The sequence below is a fragment of the Drosophila ficusphila genome, unplaced genomic scaffold (assembly GCF_018152265.1).
Source record: "Drosophila ficusphila isolate 14025-0441.05 unplaced genomic scaffold, ASM1815226v1 contig_607, whole genome shotgun sequence".
Taxonomy (NCBI): Eukaryota; Metazoa; Arthropoda; class Insecta; order Diptera; family Drosophilidae; genus Drosophila; species Drosophila ficusphila.
In genome coordinates this window covers 1,159,553-1,178,004 of record NW_025064537.1, presented here as the reverse complement: position 1 = coordinate 1,178,004, position 18,452 = coordinate 1,159,553, and the positions used below count along the sequence as shown (strand labels likewise).

The following is an 18,452-nucleotide window of genomic DNA, read 5'->3' as shown; positions in this document are numbered from 1 at the left end:
AATCGAAGAAATATATTCCTTATCCCTGCCTTGCCACCATTTTCTTTCCAAGACCTTTTCTAGTTCATATAAATTTTTATTATTTTATTATAATATACCCTAATGGAAATTGTTGACGATAAAAAGAGAAATTAGCAATCCCTCCCTAATTAAAATAACTTCAGGCTTTATTATGTCCCGATAATGTTCTTTAAAATAATGTCCTAAAAAAATGTTTGGTTGTAATTTCACTCTTATCTGAATTTTATAAAATACAAATTTGTTTACTTTTTTTGTTTTATCAAAGACTTTTATTTAAAATTTACTTTTTGTTTGTACAGGTATGTTATCAACATTTATATTATGAACTTCTGGATCGGCTTTAAATCCCTCACAAGCTCATGTGAACGGCGAAGATCGCCAGGAGAGCAGTTGCGCTGATAGCCAAGAAGCGTCCCGCTCCGGAGGCGTTGCACAAGTCACCTTTGCAGGTAAAACAGCTCTCCACCTGGCGACTGTGGGTCACTGTGCACTCGTTTTCCTTCTGACCGATGGACTCGAAGTGGCAATCCCGAGATACAATTGTTCCAGCACGGTCTGTGGAAAAGAATTAAAACATTTATAAAATCTCTATGCTAAGACTATTTTTAATAGGGGGAAAACAAAAAAGTCTTTAAAAACTCTTTAAGAAACTTTTAAGAAATTGGCATATACGTGATAAAGTTTTTTTTTTTGCCGATAATTGAATATAGTCATTTATTTTAGTACTAATTCCAACTGTCTCATTGATATGCCATTTTATAAATTTGTATCACTCTAATGTGGTATGCATATTACTAAGTCCCACTTTCTCTCTTTTTTATTTTCCAGTTTATAAATTTGTATTACTCTGAAGTGGTATGCATATTACTTATTTGTTTATAGCCCTGTGAACTAGCCGCCAACGAATTAAATTGCAGTTGAACCAACAAATATTTCTCATTTAAAAGTGCAACTAGGCTCCTTAGTCATAACTCACACTTTGTTTTAACAATAAACTACTAATAAGTGCTTTACAACAGTAAAAACTACCACACATTTTACAACTTAATTTCTAATGGCCCCGTAGTCCAATAAGTGCAAAAGTTGTCACGTATATTTATTTTATTTTAATATTTATTTTGAATATTTCACTTTACCCTTATGCTTTTTCAGAGCGTTTTATGTTCAAAATTAATTTTTAACTTTTGATTATTTGGAATGTTTATTATATATTTGTATTTATCTCCGCCATTTTATCAATTAATTTATTTGATTTTCATTTTTATATTTGTTTTTTTTTTTTTAATTTTTATAGAAAACTTCTCTACCTGTGCTAATCAACAAAATGTAGTCTTATTATTGAGAAACGCACTGTATCTGCTTTGCATACATTTGGTGTTTAGCAAACGATCGGTTTGTGCTTTGTTTCCCATATGTTAATTGGAACTCAGACCCCATATTTCGCCGGAATGACATCACGTCTTATAAAAGTGTTCATTGCGTTCAAGGTGCGTGTGCCTCAATTATTTAAATCGGTATTCAAAACGGAATCTCCGTTGCGTTACACTCACCGCTGGTGACCACCTTGTTGCACCTGGTCACTGGCTGCAGTTGCTCCATCGTGTTGGGTTTGGGCACAGTGTCGCAATCCACGGACCGGATGTTGGATGCGGCATCGATCTTATCCTTGGCGCAGTTGGGATCCGTCAGGGATTTGCACTGATAGCACTTGATGGCCGAGGCTGGAGTGGAAAGAATTTCATTTAAATCAATTAGATTTTATTAACTAACGCCAATGGCTTGGTCAAGGTCGCCGATTTGAATTTGCTTAGCTTGTAACCAGTTTGAGATCTCCGTCCCCTATTCGAGATCTCACTCGTTTGCCTTATGTAACGCCCTCAGTCAAATAAACAATAAAACGCTGCCCATCTACTTCCCAAACTCCCTGCAACTTGACGACTATGAAGTCATTTCTATATTCCATTCCCAAACGTATGGAAAAGTACGTGAATTGTTCTGTTTTTTCGTATTCTGTTTATCTTTTTAAGCTGCGTTGTGTTGCTTGAAATAATCGTGGGCGCATTTGTTTTTGAAATATTTTTGGTGGACGTGATGACCCAACCCAGATTAAAACTGATGAATTATATGTAATTTGTGTATTTTTTATACTTATATTTGGCGGATGTAATGACCAAACTCTGATAGCAGCCGAAAAAGTTGATTTAACTTTTTTTATTGATAAAAATGTTAGATCTCAAGCAAAAAAAAAGAAGAGTTTTTAGTAAATGTGTTTAAATACAGTACTGTTTTCGAACGTATACAGTTCAAATATTGTTTCTAAAAAAACTTTTTTAAGTATTCACTCAAAACTGGTTTTCTTTTGACACAGATTTGTTAGATATTGTAATTAGTTAAACTTCCCTCCAGAAATGTCGCTTGAAAAGAAAAAGTAACTTACCACTGTGCATCAGGCACAAGGCAATAAAAAGAACTCCAATCACTTGTTTCAGCATTTTTAAAATTATATGAATATATTGAGTTTTTTGTATTAATTTTTATTTTAAACTCTTCTAACAATCTTTTGGTTTGATCTGTTTGGCAGACGCTGAGCGACTGAAATTAGATTCGGGTTTCTTTCTGCGCTCTTCCCAGTAGCAACTTGTTTCGCGAGTGGGATCGTCAAGAAAAGCTCTGCTCATTCGCTCAAAAATTGACATTAGCTGAGTGAAACTCGGAACGAGTTATTTGTTTGTTATGTCAACGCAGCCAACCACGCATTGGGGTCGCTGAAAAAATAAAACTATTTTGTTTTGATCAGTAGCTTCGCAGGCGGTTTAGTTTTTCTTCACTGGCGTTATGGGTTCATTGATTGTTGTTGGTGGTGTGAATTATTAGATACAGCGGCAAGTCTAATTATAAGACAGGCAAGAAGAATGTTTTTAAAATTAATATTAGATTGTGTCACATCAAACAAATGTTTAGGTATTCGGACTAATTATAATTCTAAAGGCTTGATTTTAATGCTTACCGCATTTTATTTATGTATATAATCCCCGCACTTATTGAATTACAAAGTAATGCATATCATTCGATTTTGTTGTTTTATTTTGAGAGTTCTCATATAGATATTTATTTTTAGGTGATGACCTCCGCGGGTACTTGAGAAGCTCCTTAAATCCTTTTCCTTTTCTTGAATCTTCCCTTGCAACTTGGCTTGTGTTCTGTATTCTTTTTTTTAATCCTGATTGCTTATTTTGTTGCATGTTATTTGAGCAATCGACTCATTCAATCTTTTTCTTTTGTCTGTTCCCATGACAATTTTGGTATGGGAGTATTTCTGCGATAAGAGCAACCGTCTGGGGAGCAACAAATCCTTTCTATGAAGTAAAACGAGTTTATGTATTGAAGCTACAGATTTGCGATTTAAAAAGATTTATAATTCACTTTGGCTACCTTCTTTATCTTGAATTCCATACTCTCATATATGTATTTACTTTCAAGCTTCTTCATGTCAGATTAAATATTGGCTTTTGAAAGCTTTTTGAGACTTTTTGTAGTATAGTTTGCCGGTGTTACGAAACTTGTTTCAACTGCGCAGCAAAAACAAAAATCGAACTCAATCAACTTCTGAATTAGCATGCTGTATCAAACAGTACTGATTTTTAACCAAGCATGACCTGACTGATTTAAAGAATTGGGCGAAAATTTGTTTATATATTTCAACAAGCAAGAAAAACAAAAGCTTTAACAAAGCAAATAAATAGTAAAAAACAAACAGTTCAACAATTCCTATTTTAGCTTCAACTTTTATCACCTTCATTTTTGAGTTGACAGGAGGGGCATTTTCGTTGAACCATCATTTAAAAATGCAACTACAGATTTTCCGGTTTTCGCCAAAAGCATCTCTATTGTCATATTTTCCGACTCACTTTAATTGCGCATAATTAGAAATCTGCAATGGGATCGACGTGGCGCAATGTGACCGATGCGCTGCATTTCCAATAATGCAATACGAATTGCTAAACTTCCATTAAAAGGGTTTGGTTTTCGGGGGCATAGAACGTAGAACATTTCAATTTCCGGCCTCTCAGCGGGTTTTTGCCGTCTATTGTTCAAATATTTGGCATTCAATTTCTTTGTAAAGCCGCCAATTTGCCAAATAATTACGAATGCCGACACGAGGTGGTTTTTGGTGCAGGGATTCATCGAATGTTGTGGTTTATAAAATATCTTAAGCGGATTTTTCCTTTTTTTTTCGTTTTGCCACATCTCCATCTCACTTTTCTTAGCTTTATTCTGTGGTCAGCTGCAGCAGCAAGTTCTGATTGAATTTCCTTTATCATTTTTTTTTCTGCCACCGTATAGTGAGCATAGAATTTTTTCCATTATGTTTCAGATGAGGAGAGGGTATGGAAGTTGCAGCTGCATCCTTCGTCGACTTATTTCTCTGGAGATGTTTGCGTTGGTTTAGAATTCAATTATATATTGGGGGAAAAGCATAGCTGCTGCTATATTTTTAGATACCCTTAATATTAGTTATTATTTTTTAATGGGTATGCATATGTACATATACAATTAAGCAAAACAAAAATCTGTATAGTCTTATTATTTTATTATTTATTTAAAAATGTTGAATATGAATAGTAAAGTTTTAGTTGCAGGGTAAACATCTTTCTGCATATTTTTTGTACCTTTCTTCGCTTATTTGGTATTATCGACATTATGATCAGGCTGCGGAAAATGCGCCTTTCCCTTTTCCCGTTTTATATTTCCCGTTCTTTACAAGGACCAGTTGCTCCAGGTTGTATCTAGAGTCCAGTGTCCTGTTGCCTTTTGCTGACCATTTTCGCAATATGATATTTATAGCTATTTCATACTTATTATATTCAATCTGCTTTTCGGTGCACTCGGACAGCAACAAATTGAGGAAAATCCCTGCAACGAAATTTGACTTGCTTTGCACATTTTTAATAAGCTTAAGGCAGGGGGATCCGTTTCGTCTCCCTTTTTGATATGGTTCGGTTCAGACTGGTCTGGCCAATTGTCATTTCATTTGGAAAACCTGCTCTACCATAAACAAGCTGAAAATTTTCAATTTCGTCTTGGGATTTCCCTGCATTTAATGGCTGGGAAGAAGGATCGAGGAAGCCCAAGTCCATTACCGAAAAACATAAACAAATTGTTTGGCACTTTGCAAAGAAACTAAAACACGCCCATCTAATCTGTTCAATAACTTGGAAAATCATTGCCAATAAATCAAAATGACTTTGCAGGATGTGTGTAGTATCCGAGCTCCGAGGCAGGCGAACGATAAGAAATCAATGTCTGGCCATTGTTGGCTGAAGTTGAAGGGCCTTTAAGTCCTGGCCTTTGTAGGGAAATTTAAAATTCAACACTTCGGGGGCGGCATAAATTGCACATTTTATTTTACGCAACATCAGCAGAAAATCGGTGGAATGAAAAGGCAAGAAAATCCATTCTTTGCCCTCGCATTTCTTGCAAAGTATGTACTGAATTGTGCCTGGGGCTTTTTTAGGTTAACGCTCGACTCGCTCCCTCGCTTATTTTTCTAGATTTTTAACGCTGCAGTTAACACATCATTTTTCGGGGCATTGTTTCGGTCGCCTTCCATTATCTTTCACTTGCGATCTAATGAAGTGTGCAAAGTGTTGTCTGCCCAACATCAAGCCGCCAGCTCCACGGGTATATTTGTATGCATTGCGAAGGAGTCGCCATTAGCAGGGGCGCAGGAACTTTCTGGCTCTAAGGTTGGAATACAGATATGCGCTTAATACATTTATAGAATTTTTACAAAAGCCTATAGGCACGTGGTAATTTTTCAAGTTGTAGTTTGGCCATCTCTTCTTTACTAGGTTGGTGATTTGCTTTGTGGTTATTTATTTATTTTGTTTTAGTTTTATATGTCAACAATATGTTCCCAACAGTAGCATTTTATATTGTAAAAGCCATTTTTTTTTTAATACAAGGTATTTTAATAAAATTCGTGAAAACAATTGATTCAAAGGTATTTTATACTTCTTTATTCATAAAATGAATGCTGATTTTAATGCCTGGTCCCTTTCCCTCCGCCACTGTGCTATACGAAATGAGCCCCTGACCACTTCGCATTTATGCACCGCTCCACCCGAATAACCCCATCCCATTCCAGATAGCCAAAACTTGGAGCTGCTGAACTGCTGCTGCTGTCCACGTTTAATGTCACTGGCAAAGTCGCAAATTGCTGTGCATGAGCTTTTTATGTTCATGCAAATGTCACCAACTGCACCACTTTCTGATGGAGCTTCGCCAGTGCTGTTCCGCCTCTTTTGGCGCCAATTCCTTGCCCCCCGCCCCTTCGGACTCCTGCTCAGCCATGAAGACTAAAACTTTTGCCAGCACTGAAAGAATAGCATTCTTCTACGATTTTCAGTATCCAAAATAGTAGAATTCACGATCATGTTTTACTTAAGGGTATCTTATTTTAAGGATTTAGGTTACATTTTATAAAATGTTATTGTTGTGTATGATTGATTTTTTGTTGATTAAGATACCTATTACGTGTTTGAAGAACCCAAATTCCAAATATTTTTGGCTTAATATGTTTTCGCTAGAAACTATTCTCAGTGATGATGGACTAACGTCCATAATGTGCCCGTTTGCCGGGTATCCCAGTCGACGCTGCTCTCCGGTCTTTTGTTTGGACTGCAACGAAAAATGCACTCAAAAGTTTACACAGAAAGGCCATAAGTGGCCCCCAAAAAGCCCAGCTGAAGTAGAATCGAGGACGGAGAATGGTGAAAGGTGAATGGTGAATGGTGAACGGAGTCCTGTCCCTGTCCGTTCGGCCTTCTCGGCTGTTGTCCTTTTTAGCCACTAATTTTGCGCTTAGACGCAAGGAGAGTGAACGAGGAAATCTCTTGTCCAGCGTTCCCTCGTCCAGTTTCCAGTGTCCAGTTTGCTATCTCTTGTTTTCCGCTTAAAATCAGATGTCGAAATAATTTGCAACACGTCGCTTGGCACGTGGGCATAAAAGCAGTGGCTCAGAGCAATTTGGAAAGGGACTCTGGATCTAGCAGGCCTTAAATGGAAGAGGAGACATCTCCAAAGTGGCACGTGTTTATAGACCAAATGGTAGTACGCTTTTGTATTGGCAACAGCTGCAGCTCTTGTTTCAAAAAGGAGAAAAACAGTTTCAGTTTGAATGATAGAAACCATAAGTCTTACGATTTAAGCGCACTACGAATCATTTTCAAATAAGAAACTAAAATTGGAAATAAATTTTTACTGTTAAAAATAAGCAAATCATCACAATGCTGCTGAAAAAAATTTATATATAATATTTTGAATTATTTTAAACGCTGTGTATACAACACAACAAATTCGTCGTCTTAAATATAATTTTCTAAAGTCCTGAGCCTCATAAAAAATATAAATATGGGACTCTAGCTACAAAATAAGATTGGTACTTAATAACCTTGTCATATGAATTTAATATTTATTCGGATTTATCGCTTAACAGCTGAACAGATTTCTATCTTTAAACAAGTTCACCCATTTTATTTGTTATCTTGCTCCCAAATGTAATTAAGGGTAATCTCGTTTTCCTGCTCATGTAAATATAACTAAATGAACGGGCATTTGACCATCATGCGACAATGAAATTCCCCTTACAACTAAACCAAAACAATCAACCGAGAAGAACAACAGCAGTGCAATCCAATTGATAGCAGGCGCATCTGCTGAAAGTTAATTAAATTGTACAGGCTGCAGTTGGAAAATGGATTCTATATCCAGGAGTACCGGGCAGATCGGAGAGCTCTCCCAAAAGGGTGAATTCATCCATTGTGTTTACATAATGCAAATAATTGGGAAATAACAATAAATCTCGACAAAGCTGGCAAACACAGATAGCTGGGCAGATAACAAGACGTACTCTAAAATCTATACTAAAATAGGTAACCGACATTTTCGACCAGAGTATGCAGGTTAAATAGATTTAAGTGTATATGAAATACAAAATAAAAATATTTTTTTTATAATTTAAACTAAAGTAAAACTACTAAAAATATCACTTATATATCCAAATTAAAACAACCTTTTAAGTCAAAAATATTGTAAAATTTAAAAGTTTTAAAATATAAATATTTAACCTTTTGTCCTTTGTTGTTTTTTAATATTTTTCAATAATGTTGTTTTAGTTAGTAAATTTTATTGCTCTCAAAGAGTTCTATCGAAATTGAGTCACAGCTGAGGGGATGTCAAAAGAGCGATAAATTAAAACAAAGTTGAGGAATAAATTCGTTATTAATGTATCGTCTAAAAATGTCACAGGGCATTACCCTTAAAATACGGGGAGGCTCCTCTACCAAAAAGGAGGCGTGGCCACAATTGTAAATTTGCAAAGACAAAAGGGCGGATTGGCTGTCGGAGTTTGGTAGCAGCTGAGCAATCGGGGCAATAAACCACAATCGAATGAATTCGCTCCTCAATGGGCTACTTCTCTTCCGCTTCTTCTTCCCAGTTGGGTCGTCCTTCGCATCCTGGCCAGAAACACGGATATAAATTTCAATTTCCGACACTCTAAGTGGCGGCCAAATGAAATAACATTTTCATTTAACCTGCATTCGATTCCCAAGCACCAGAAGAATCCGACAGGCAGAGAGTGAATCGGAGTGCAGGGAGATGTGGACTGCCACAGACAGTGAGTGCATATGTGCGTACATGTGTGCACTGAGAAAAAATATAAATAATAAAAAATAAATAGTTAAAAATGTCTTAATAGCCACTGGATAATGGCAAAGACTATAGAATATCAAGATGTTGCATCCCATACAAAACAATTTTCGTTTCTGTTTCGAGCTTCATGATGCGGTCGGTCGGGGTGAAAAGGGAAAATCTAAAAATAGAAACACGACGAACTGCTGCTTTCGGCTTTCGTCTTCGTTTTTAATATTCGTCGTGTTCCCAAAGTGGGAATTTGTTCATAGCTGACAATTTTCAGTTTATCGGGCTTTATACACTTTACAATAGTAGAAGGGTATATCAGACTTGTAAAGCATTATTATTTTATTTTCTTTAATTTTCATTTAAATCATAATTTTTCGTTTATAATAATTAAATTAAAGAATTCTTAGGTGCAATATTAATAATGTTCCTTATTCAGATAATTGTGTCGTTAAATTTTCACACATGCGAATGTACATACGCGTGTTAGGGTATTTTGCTGCTCACCATGATACAATTATACAAGGTAGTCCACTCGGCTTGCCGAAGTCGTTCGGTTTTGCTCCCTTATTTTCAGTGCGTGCCTGCTTGTCAAACTGAAGCACAATGTAGCCGTTTCACTCACACTTACTTGACAAAGTTAAATTAGGGGACTATGGATTTTGCCGAGTGGACTACCTTGTATAATTGTATCAGGCTGTTCACCACTTGCATGAACGCAAAAAAAATTATAAAAGCAAAAAATTTAAAAAAAATGTAAAAATAAAATAATTAATTAATTTACACAAAAAAAAAAAAAAAAATAAACAATTTATGATATGGCTGGGGGCTCGGCGGGGATACGAGCCCGGGCCTTCATGTACACGAGGCATAGCATCTACCACAACACCACCGGGCTTCATGAAGCGCGGCGAACTAATTGAGTATATGGTCTTAGCTGCCTTTAAAAGTGCAAAGTCATGTGGGTCTCCATATCAAGACCCACCATAGAACGATTTTTTTGAGGTCATGCAACATCTTGATATTCTATAGTCTTTGATAATGGTTAACAAACATTTTTGGCGGGTTACGCCTTATGTAAAGTGTAAGATTTTATTATATAATTTTAAGCGAAGGGTAGTGAAATTTTAAATTGGCTAATATGTACAATAATTATATTGTTTTTATTGGTTTGCATTTAAAAAGATAAGACAGAATCTTTAATTTTTATTTTGCAACGTGCAAGTGTCTATTAACGATTTCCGATTTGAGTGGTAGGGATGACCATGAATATTGGTTTAAATTCGGAGTGCAAAATTGGAGTTAAATCCAAATAATATGCTGAATTTTGTAAACGCTCTTGTATTTATATTTTTGTTTCTTTATTCAAGCATCAACCCTGTTTCAACCATGCATAATCAAGAAAACAAGTAAAATTACAGCATAAAGTAAAAATTCTTATAAAAAATTATATTTAAAATCTGTGTAGTTTTTAATTGATAACATTTATTTTATTCTTCGAAATAAATTCTTCCACTATTAGCTTGCTTTCCTGCGATCATAGATTTGCTTTAGCTTGAAAAAAGCCAAACGGGCAGCACTGCTGCTGGCGCTGGTTCAGCAAAGTACGTTTGATTCGCCTTTTGCATTACAGATTGCATTCCTCGTCGATGCGGAGGCTTCGAGCACGCACGCATTCAGGGCGAATCCTTCGAGGAGATCCGAGGGGGAGGGATCAGGGGGTAGGGGGAGGGCCTATGCCCCACTTCTGGCCAAGAGCTATCCGCTGCAGCTGCCAGAAGACAGGAGCAACAGGAGGAGCTGCACTTTCCGCAGGAGGAAGGGCATCAGACACTCGTGAAATTGGCCATAAATAACATTTTCTTTACATTTCATTTGGGAGAGCCGTCTACCTCCGGCATCTGTTCCTTAATAGTGTTTGGCTCGGTTGAGTTGGGCGGTCTGCTTAACCAACTGGGCGTGGCTAAGTTGCAATTATCCGGCATCAGGAATGAGGGATCAAAGTCCTGTGCGGTTGATTTAAAAGTCCATTTTACTTAGCCACTCACTTGTTTTTCCGCCCTGCAGTTTCAGAAGCTAATTAAAGTTGATTTAGAATTTTCTATAGTCAAGCTAAGGGATTTATTGAAGGAGTGAACAACCTTTAGTGGATAACAGAATATGAGAATAAACAATTAAACATTCAACAAAAATATAAATCATATTATGATTCATCACTGGATGGTCTTTTCTTATATAAAAAATATTCTTGTACATCCTCGTAAACGCAGGTTTGAATTGTCTTATAAAAACTATATTTCCCCCAATTTGCCGGGAACAAAAATCTTCTTCGTTTGAAAAGCCTTTAAGAGCGATAACAAAGCTCACTAAAATAAAGTAAAGAGCACAAATAGCCAGCATCCAAATCAAAGCACAAAAACAACAAATGGCAAACTGAATAAGGAACTTGCGGAGCGTATCCTTATGATTTCCCCATGGAAATCAGTTTAGCAGCTACCTACAAGTGAGGAAAAATCATAAAAATTTGTGCTACAAATAAACAAACCAATAAAAGTGACGTCGTTCGGTTGACGTCTGCATTCCTTATTCCTTCTGTTGTTATCGAGTCAATGAAATCAGAATGGCTAAAACGACAGTCGAAGGTTAAGGAACGGGGTGGAGAAATGATGTAGAGGGCTGTGGCTGAGAATGCGTTACGCATACGCCATGTTAAACGCTTGAAAACAATTTCTATGAAATTTGCAATTCATTGCCAGGAACACAGACTCGTTCTGAGTTCACTTCCTGTCTGTGGCTTCTGTGCTGCTCCGTCTGCTTACTCCTCATCCTGTCTGATATTTACTACTCTTTGCGCATTAAAAGCTTTCTGTGTCTTCTGTCTTGTTGCTGGTATTTTCGTGGCTGCGGCCCGGAACAACTTTCGCAATTGTTTATAGACTTTGTGTGCTCCTAACTCCTTGGGATTTTTGTGGTTCATATGCAGCATGTGGGGAAAGTTTCTTTCTTTTAATAAACCTCTTTTATTTTGGAAAAATGTCTGACAATATATTTCTACTTAGTCGACCGAAATCAATATTTTAAAATCGGTTGTTTAAATAAATACTCATATTTAAATGAATTTAAGACTTACAATTCCGAAACTCTGTGAAATTTTTTTTAAGGTCACGTTTTATAAAAATGAAGTGTATTTTTTTTAGAATTTTGTATTTTTTGGTTCATTTGATATAAAAATTAAAAAATAATTAAACAATAACAAACAAAAGTTGCCGTTAAACAAAAACATTCTTAAAATTCCCAGAATATTCAAATCCACTCCGAAACCACAGACAAAACAGATTGTCAAAAATGTATTTTGTGACGTGGTTTTTATAGGGTCGTGATTTTTATAGGTCGATAGTTTTCAACAAGTTTTAGCTTCCTAATTTTTTCAATTATTTACCACATAATGCGATTTTCTCTTAGCGCGGAACACATTTCAATTTATGGCCCCATTGGTGGCGCACAAACATTGCTATAAATTTCAGAGCTACTAAACAATTGTTATGGAGCCTGGGGACGGAGATGGCGAGAGATGGCCAGATAGATGGATGCATAGACAGAGGCCCCTTAAAAATAATAATGAAAATTTCGATGGCACGGGTAGAGTAGAGTAGAACAGAGCGAAGCAGAGCACTTATCCTTCTTAGTTACACGCCAGCTGATGTTGCCGTTGGACTTATTGATACTTATAGCACCACACACCAGCAAACACATGGAGGAGATCCTCCCACTTTCATACACTAATAGAATAATCTAGTATAGAAATTATCCTGGTTACCACAAAAATAAAAAAACTTATGAAATAATGAGGTGCAATTATCGCGTATTTGTAAGTATCCAAAACTGTTAGGCCTTAAGTACCAGACAAATTTAAGAATATTTATTTTAAGTTTTATTAAAATATGTTTTATTATTATTATTATAATTGCACCAAATGAGGGGTGTTCAATAAATACATACTTCAGGCTCTAGTTAAATTAAATTATCAAAAATATTTATATAAATGAAAAACAAAATCCAAAAACGTATAATTGTTTTCACCTTTTGTAGTTAACTCTTTTAAAATTTTTTTGACCAACAAATTTCTGATATTTATAAAAATTGAAACAAATTTTTTTTTTGGATGTGCAGGTAGCTTTGGTTTGGGGCTGCTGGAACGCAAGCGAAATAAATTCAATTTTGTAAAACTGATTCCCCACACAATTTTCGAACCGTTACACTCTGTTCCTCACTCACTCACTCACTCGTTGGTCCGAGCTCCCTCACTCCGCAGGACTACTGCATATGTGCGAAAATTTTGCAGGAAAATGAATATGTATTGGCATTTAGCCTGAAGTAGCTACCAGCTAGCAGGGCTTCCGAAAGGTGGCAGGAGCATCACAGCAACAGGGAACATCATGTGGAGTAGATAACAATTTATTGCCATCAAGCGGGCCAAAATGCTATAGTAAAAGTTAATGAAACCAATTTGTTTCAGCTGCATCGCGTGTACAAAACACAATGTCTCCTCGCACAAAACCCAGGCAAGGCGAGGTGCAAATAAATAGAGCGAATGAGGTCAGTTACCGAGCAGTATCTGATAGAGATTTGATAGAATTTTATTGTGGAAATAAAACAACTGCGAATGTTTAAGTTAAATAGCCACATCAATGTTGGGTATTAAGTTATTGTACAAACAATAAAAATATCTTAAAATTAATAAAATAACAAATTACTTTACATTTTTTATTTGAATATCGCTCATTCCGTAAATCACTTATACAGTCCACGCTATTTGAATAAAATTTCACTACCCAAACCAAGTGGCTAATGAACATCAATTATGCAATAAATTCCAGCGAAAGCTACCTTAAATGCTCTTCGACTCGCCCTGACCTGGTTACATATTCATAATCAACAAATAATTTAATAATTCACCAGGAGGAAGAAGGGAAAAATCTTTCACATGCGGAAGCATTTATTATCGTTTTTAATATGCAGTACTGAATTTAGTGTCGTAAAATTTGAGTGCCTCAGGGGAGAGTCGTGCGAATATGATATCCTTTTTCTCTGGAGGAGACGGGCCGAGCAAATGCAATCAAATCTCCAACTGATGACGATTCTCCATCCCTTCCTTCGCTTTTCGGGGTCGGAGACTTTTTCAATCAAATGTTGATGGCTCGCCAGCCGCTGGGTTAAGGCATTTTTATGATTGTTTTGGCTGCGCACCACCACTCACGCACATATGCACAGGCGAGGTCAAATAAATAGTGACAAAGTGTTCAAGTAACATCATATAACTAACATAATGTGACCTACCAGTTTTAAAATAATTAAGGAAGTGAAATGTAAACAAATTGTTTTGGTGTTGCTTGGAATAGAATCTTTTAAATTGATTTGCAAACATTTTAAACAAATTATTTAGGTTAATGTTTCTCTATAAGTTAAGTGTTATAATAATAAATAATAAATATTCACAATTTTACCTTTTTTCCGATTAAGAGAGAAAGAAATAAAATAAAAAGATATTAAAAACAAAAATCGTTAATTCTAGATTATCAAATCAAATAAATAATTTTATATTTCTCATCTTACCACATCAAACAATATTTAATTGAATTGTATTATGCGGTTTTATAATCAACGCAATTTTAATTAATCAACGCATTTTCCGTTGATTATTTACTTGCTTTTATAACTCCTATTACTTTACCTTTCACCGTACCTGGGTATCTGTGTAAGGTAAACCATAACCCTTTTTGACCGACATCCCGCAGGACCAAAAACGGGGAAGGCCGGCAAATGTTGCCAATTCGACAACGGCACTCAAATGAATTGGCGGTTATTGCAGGGGCGAGTGGGGGTGGGCGAGTCCTTCCGCCCGCCACTCCCCCTGCTGCCCACATTGCGTTTGCTTAACGGTTCATTGGATGGCGGACTTCCTGTCCCTGGGTCCTGCCAATCTTCTGGGCATTGGGCGAGGAGTAATCACATTTAATATGAAACGCAATGCAGCAAAAATGCCGGAAACTTGTACGGATGATATTATGAGTGTGCGAGGGAGTATCCCCGTATCCTCTTCTTTTTTCGGTGTGTGTTTTGACGGCGGAAGGCGGTGTCCGTAACTAACCAACCACTAATTGAGCCAGCGGAAGTCTAGAAACCGCACAACATAATTTAAATAAACACATGCACACACGCACACACACAAAAAGTAAAGTAAGCAAAAAAAAGAACAACGAATGTGAAAAAGTAAACTAAAATGCCACTAAGTGAAGTTTTTGACCGCAAACTGGGCGTTTACTAAAGGGGAGGGGTGGAAAATAGTGGTGTTTTTCTTTTTCCATGCATGCTGCATCTTTTTGTTAGTGCATTTCCGTTTGTGGAAAAAGCAGAGATCATTTTGAGGTGCATTTCGAAGACTAAATGGGAACTAGTCTTAGGTATACCAGCTTGCTTTAATTCTTTTATAATATTATTACTGGTTTATTAAAAATCAAATGAATTAAATTGTTTCCTGACTAATTTTATTGTGTTACAAATAATTTAATTTTATATAAAATTAGTTTTTAAGTTTATTGATCAAAATACAGTTGACTGTGGCGTTGTAATCAATAACGTTTTTATTTATAAAAGAAACAAAGGAAAAAATTGACATAACATGTTATTAAGTAGTTGAAATAAAATAATTAAAAGCTTGTCAATTTTATGTAGGACCAACATATAATTGTTTTGTTTGAATTAGGCATGAATGTAATGTTATCATTTCCATTGCTCTGCAAAGAAAAAATGTTTGCATAAAAGTATGCTAAGTTTTTTTTATGGAATGTCACATTGAACTAGTCTCCTTGGAACTAGCATCTCTCTGCATTCGGGCCAAGTCTCCTCCGTCTTTTGTCACACACTAAACACATTTTTCAAAACGCTTCCGTTGTTGGCCACCGGCCTTCCATTTTGCAACTGCCACGCCCTTGGCCGCCCTCCCCCAATTACGCCTCCTTCGGTTGGGCATTATGTGAAAATGAGTGTGTTGTCATGTCGTGCAGTGAATGAAATGGAGGTTGGGGAGCAACGGACGAGGAGTTGAAGTTGCTAATGCAATCACATAGCATTCATATTCATCATAACCACAAAAGGCACTCCGCATGGGAAATTCGCAGTGGCGACGAGGGGTTGGTGGGAGGAACCCCCACTTCCGCTCGGCAGCAGTGCGCCATTTTGCACGTGGCTGCTTTGCATGCCTGCATGTCCCCCTTCCCACAAACATCTATATCTACACTTCCGGTCCCGATTTGCTCTCTTTCGTGCGACTTTTGCTCCAATGCGTTTATTTTGCTATTTTGGTTTGCCTTATTTACTTTCTTCCAATTGTTTTTGTGGGCCCGTGTTTTTGTGCGTTGTGCATGTGTAGTCAACCACAAAACATTCTCTTTTTTCGGCTAGCAGATAAAATTCTTCATGCTTTTAAGGGAACGGAATTTAAATCTGGGTGCCCTCATTGTATAAGGGATCTGGTATATTCCAAAGGTTTAAAGAGTATTAGAAAAAGAAATATTAACAATATTTAAAAATGAGCATGTGGCTGTTAATCTTCCGAAGATTCCAAAGAACAATTTGTTTTGCGGTGAACATCATGACTTGTTAACGGATCATCTTAAAAAAAAGTGATATGCGCTGTAAAGATAAGGAATTTCTCGAGGTAATCAGGAAGACTTTTTTTTAAATTTCTTTTTTGTCTATTTTTGGGAGCACTTAAAAGTGCGATTTTAGCTAAAAAAAAAAAAAACGGTCGTTTAAAACGCTCTAACTCAGTTAGTTTGACTCTAATTGACATAACATTTTTACACAATGTTCTCAACGTATTGGTCTTTTCAAAAAAAAAAAAAAAAAAAAAAACAAAAAAAAGTTTTATAAACCTAACTCCCCCTTAAAAAAGTTGTAAATGCATGAAGGGGCAATTATATTACTTTTATTGCCTTAGCTCACAAAAAAAGGTTTTGAATCCTCACAATCAAAAGTCCCCATAACACCATTTTGAAAGCCAATGCAGTCTTCTTTTCCTGTTATATTTTTGGGTTCGTTGGGACCCCAATTTAAATAGGGAGCTAGTTTGTCGGTTGACTTGGATAGGAACACGCCCTCTTGCTTCTGATCGTTGATGCCGAGCCAGTAACTATCGCCATCGAGTCTTGCCTTGAGTGCAGTCATCTCTTGTGCAGATTGTATCGTCGCCAGGATACCGCCACGATAATAGTAATATGTTTCCACCATTGCCCATGTTAAATACATGTCTTTTACAATTAAAAATTTTCTCGATCCGATTTGTTTCCAGACCAGGTTTTGGGGTGACTCTATTGCGGTTAATGTTATCAGCACACTACTAATTAAGGGGGGTAAGGTTTTAAAAAAATTTTTTTATATTTTTTTTTTTTTTTTTTCTGAATGACCAATGTGTTGAGAACATTGTGTAAAAATTTTGAGTCAATTAAAGTCAAACTAACAGAGTTACAGCGTTTTAAACAACCGTATTTGGACGTATTTGGGCGTATTTTCACTTATAAAAATACTTTGAATCGATTTTGCCGAAGACGTTATTTTGAAAGTCGGTGAACATCAGAACTCAAAACCTACTGAACCGATCCTTTTCAAATTTTTAACACAAATTCTCAACATAAATACGCAGGTAATCAGGAAGAGTTTTTTTTAATTTTTAATTTTTTTCTATTTTAAAAAAATAAATTAACAGCGATTTTTTAAGCTAAAATCGCACTTTTCACTTTCAAGTGCTCCCAAAAATAGTCAAAAAATAAATTAAAAAAAAACTCTTCCTGATTACCTCGGGAAATTCATTATCTTTACAACGCATATCACATTTTATTTTTAAGATGATCCGTTATCGCCCTATGATGTTCACCGCAAAACAACTTTTTCTTAAGGCGCTTCGGAAGATTAACCGCCACAGGCTTATTTCTTAATATTTTTTAATACTTTTTTTTCTAATACTCTTCAAAAGTTAAACAATAACATGTAATTAAGCTCAATAAAATAAACTTACTCATTTCGCCGCAAAAAAGATCAAACACGGCCCTTTTTTTGGCCTTTAAAACCTTACCCCCCCTTAACTCCAAATGCACTTTTGCCAGCTTGTCTTCGATCCTGGAAAGTCGCGACAATATATTTGTATTCTCCAGCTGGATATTATGTAGACCGACAGTTTGGTTTACTAAATTCCGCTGAAGCTTTGTCATGTGATCGAAAACAGGACGCAAAGCTGCTTGAGTGTAAGCCCCGCACTGAGTTGGGGCATCAGTTAAATGGCAAACTGAACACGTATCCTGCGTTTTTTCGTGCGACCGAACTTCTGCATTTATATTAAATGCAACAAAAATATACAATAAATAAACTGCGGAGTTTGGCATATTGGAACCACTTTGCACGAATGCTTTCTGTGAACTAATTCTCCACTGTCTTGCGAACAATTATATATGGTAGTTCCGTTGATAACAACAATATTATCACTTTTCACCCATTATACGGAAAGTATAAGGGTATGGTGTATTTGAGTAAAAGCATCTATTTATATTTCAAACCAAGACCATCAGATGATTTGATTAGGCTAGAATGTTATAATTGTAGATTCTACAAGATTCTAGATATTTGTGCTAGATATTAGCGCTAGTGTTTTTAATTTGTATGCCGCAAAATTCTCT

At 36.2% G+C, this 18,452-nt stretch overlaps 1 protein-coding gene across 1 annotated transcript; it reads right to left on the bottom strand.

The window, feature by feature from the left end:
- Positions 1-262: 262 nt before the first annotated feature.
- On the bottom strand, positions 263-2,605 carry LOC108094521 (lymphocyte antigen 6 complex locus protein G6d). Its single transcript, XM_017195123.1, has 3 exons — positions 2,459-2,605; positions 1,572-1,742; positions 263-576 (listed from the first exon to the last, which is right to left on the bottom strand). The coding sequence occupies exons 1-3, from the start codon at positions 2,511-2,513 to the stop codon at positions 371-373; spliced, it is 432 nt and encodes a 143-aa protein (XP_017050612.1). The 5' UTR covers positions 2,514-2,605; the 3' UTR covers positions 263-370.
- Positions 2,606-18,452: the final 15,847 nt, after the last annotated feature.

Excerpts from the sequence above, each read along its gene's own strand:
- LOC108094521 (XM_017195123.1), bottom strand. The coding sequence starts at position 2,513 with ATGCTGAAACAAGTGATTGGAGTTCTTTTTATTGCCTTGTGCCTGATG. Across the intron at positions 1,743-2,458 it reads CTTGTGCCTGATGCACAGTG|CCTCGGCCATCAAGTGCTAT; the intron begins GTAAGTTACTTT and ends TTTCCACTCCAG. Across the intron at positions 577-1,571 it reads CAACAAGGTGGTCACCAGCG|ACCGTGCTGGAACAATTGTA; the intron begins GTGAGTGTAACG and ends TCTTTTCCACAG.